This window comes from Chelon labrosus (assembly GCF_963514085.1).
Source record: "Chelon labrosus genome assembly, chromosome: 7".
Classification (NCBI taxonomy): domain Eukaryota; kingdom Metazoa; phylum Chordata; class Actinopteri; order Mugiliformes; family Mugilidae; genus Chelon; species Chelon labrosus.
The window spans coordinates 4,186,208-4,189,718 of record NC_140343.1 but is presented as its reverse complement, the minus strand read 5'-3'; the positions used below and the strand labels follow the sequence as shown (position 1 = coordinate 4,189,718).

At 46.3% G+C, this 3,511-nt stretch overlaps 1 protein-coding gene across 1 annotated transcript; it reads left to right on the top strand.

The window, feature by feature from the left end:
- The first annotated feature begins 299 nt into the window (after positions 1 to 299).
- rgs16 (regulator of G protein signaling 16) lies at positions 300 to 1,972 on the top strand. Its single transcript, XM_084547622.1, has 5 exons — positions 300 to 344; positions 586 to 669; positions 784 to 845; positions 1,000 to 1,166; positions 1,271 to 1,972. Exons 1-5 carry the CDS (start codon positions 301 to 303, stop codon positions 1,478 to 1,480), a joined length of 567 nt encoding a protein of 188 aa, XP_084403748.1. The 5' UTR covers position 300; the 3' UTR covers positions 1,481 to 1,972.
- The last annotated feature ends 1,539 nt before the right edge of the window (positions 1,973 to 3,511 follow it).

Here is a 3,511-nt window from a genome sequence, read left to right as displayed (position 1 = left end):
GTTTTTCAGGGACATTGTGTTACATATCCGTGGCTGGTTTCATTTGACAGTAATTTCCCAGTCTTGTCCTTGCACTCTATCTCTCTCACTCTCTCTCTCTCTCTCTCTCTCACCCTATCTCCCTGCTCTGTGATTGGCTGAGAGGGCTGATGACACCTCGGAGGCAGAGGAGGCAGGGCTATAAAAGCTGCCTTCTGACTCAGTGCAGGCACAGTCTCGCTCCCCACCGAGCTTTTACTAAACGGATAGTTAACCACCGACCGACCGCATCTCAACCCCTGCCAGCTCCGACCTGCTGCCATGTGTAAAGGACTAGCATCGCTGCCTACCTGCTGCCTGGAAAGGTACATGGAGCTTAATGCAAACGCTCCCTGATGTTTTGGGTGATCTGGATTGTGTGACATAGAAAGAAGACAGCTGTGTTATTTTATTATTTTGCATCTGTGAGCCTTCAGCAAACTAGAAGACAAGCCAGTTTTAGGTTTAACTAGAGTGGATTTGTGTTGATGCTGAATTTGACCGCACGGTTAAAGTGTAATCTTGTGAAAACTGAATCTAACCTGCTTTTTTTATTTCTTCTTTTAGGGCTAAGGAGCTGAAAGCAAGACTGGGAAGCATTTTGCAAAAACCAAGCTGGAGCCTATCTTGTTGCAAAATAGGAAAAAATAAGTAAGTATCATGCATACTATATACGTATTACTGCAATGCACTTGAACATTTACTGTCATTGTGTGCTAGATAAAATGTCAGCAGAAAATCTAACCATGCTTCATCTGTTTTCAGGCCGACCCTGGAAGAATGTCTCAAGTGGAAAGAGTCCTTTGAAAAACTCCTGTCCAGCAAATGTAAGTCCTTTTTTTTTTTTTTTTCTGCAAACACACAAAAAAGGCTGCATGCAATTCCAGTAACCTACACACACACACACGCATACTGGAACCACGCTTCAACCGGGAAACAGTTATGCACAATTAGTAATCAAATTTCCTCTCATTTCCTCAGATGGACTGTGTGCCTTCACAGCCTTCCTGGTGTCTGAGTTCAGCGAGGAGAACATCGCGTTCTACTTTGCCTGTGAGGATTACAGATGTACCAAGAGTCCGGCCAAGCTACCTGCCAAAGCTCAGAAGATCTATGACGAATTCATTGGCAGCGAAGCTCCCCGAGAGGTAAGGAAACCACTGGCCTCGACCTTATCACTGCCATCTTCTTCAGATTAGGCAAAGCAAACTGAGACTAATGTGTTGTTTGTCCTTTGTTTTTCTTTCTTCAGATTAATATTGACCACGAAACCCGGGACATCACCAAAGCCAACATGCAGAATCCCTCGCTCTCTTGTTTCGACCTGGCCCAGCACAAGATCTACATGCTCATGGCCAAAGACTGCTACCCTCGCTTCCTCCGCTCTCCAGCCTACAGCGACCTAGTGTGCCAAGCCAAGCCAAGCGCCGCCAAGCAGCCCCAGCAGGAGAAGAAGGCGTGAATTTACTCCGGGATCCTTTGAGGGATTGTTAGCGATTGCCTTAAGATTTGAGACGGCAGGAAAAGAAAGATACGGCGTTGGGTGCTGCAGTCGTGAAGCGGGCGCCAACGCTGCTGCAGACGCAGAGGTCGGCATGGGAGAAACGTTGGACTGGGCATGTTCCGTAGACGCCGTCTCCTCGAAGATGGGGAAAGAAAAATGGAGGGAATGTTGACTAAAGTGGAACAGCTGTGTTGCTGGAGATGGAGTTTGGACAGAAAAGTCAAGGGGAAGTTACAGAGACTGACTGACAATCACACTGGAGAGCAGCAGCCGTGGAAAATGCACTTTTCTTTTGCCATTAGGCAAAATGTTGTGGTTGTGATGTGCAATGTGCCCCTATGTCCAAGTCATACACTGTTTGTGAACAGGCATGTGGGTACTTTAGGAAGTTGTATTTATTTGTCTGTAATATATATTATATATTTTTTTTCATTACCAAACAAGGATGAAAACTATGTGCAATTGTCTTTATAATATTATATTATACTATTTATATCACTGTCTTTTCTACGTAACGTCAAATAAATTATTTGAAAAATAAAATGTGGAAAAAAAGCTCAAATGTGTTGTCTTTATTAAATAAAATCCATTCATTCTTCTGTAACCGCTTGTCCTGTAAAGGGTTGCGGGGGGTGCTGGAGCCTATCCCAGCTGTCACTGGGTGAGAGGCGGGGTACACTCTGGACAGGTCGCCAGTCTATCACAGGGCTAACACATGCACATGCACACCTATGGTGAATCACCAATGAACCTAACCAGCATGTCTTTGGACGGTGGGAGGAAGCTCGAGTACCTGGAGAGAACCCACGCAGACACAGGGACAACATGCCCCAGTCGGCCCATGGATTCGAACCCGAACCTTCTTGCTGTGCATCAGTGCTAACCACCATACCACTGTGCCGCCCCTAAATGAAATTAGGATTTTAATATTTTAGCACTGATGCCTCAACTCAAGAAGGTTCTGGGTTCGAATCCAGGCCGACTGGGGCCTTTCTGTGTGGAGTTTGTATGTTCTCCCTGTGTCTGCGTGGGTTCTCGCTGGGTACTCTGGCTTCCTCCCACCGTCCAAAGACGCGCATTAGGTTAATAGACCGCAGACTTGTCCAGGGTGTACCCCGCCTCTCGACCCGGCGACCCCTCACAGGACAAGCGGTTACAGAAAATGAATGAACAGTAGCACAGAACAAAGCATGCCACAGTCATCAGGACTCTTTTAGCCATTCACATGATTGCATCCTATTTACGCTGGCGACACATGAAGCATCAAATGTAGGCAAACATATGATCGGGTGAAGTTTGTAGGTAGTTGTGCAAATACCCAGAGGCTGCGTGCTTACTCGTGCATATTATCTGATACAGAAAGGACAATGATGTATTTGCTCTCTATTATGAGGCATGCTGCAGACGGTGTCATGCGGGACTGTTATTCACCTAGGAGACTGCTCCCCTCTGTCATAAAGAACTTGGATGGTTGGCTTTCTAGCAAACAGGAAGCATGCCAAGTGATGTGACAGCATTAACGTAATAGGACGAGCTGTAAAACTTTATTATTACCTTCGACACTGTTTGCACGGGCCGTCATCATCAGGCAATAAATGGTAGAGAAGCGGCTACCACGCCAGAGCATAGCCGCCGCTCGCTTAACCAAACAAGGAGGGAGCACATCACAGAGGGGTAATGCCAAACCCTACAAAGCCTGTCGTTAGGTAATAATGACATTGATTACAGTGAAGATGCTGGTTATGTAATTTGTTCTCATTAACATGTTAAATATTGCCATTATGATTGCTCTGGCACAGTGAAACTCGCCGCCAAGCAGAATGCAGACTGTGGCCGAGTGCCTAGTTTGTGTATTCAGATGTCATCAGTGCAGAGTGGAGCCATTATTAGGTGGACAACAGCTGGTCCGCAGGCCTGGTCCATATGCACATCTCACAATGCTGCCCCCTTCTCCATAGTAACGCTTCGGCTTTTCTTTTTATCTCGATC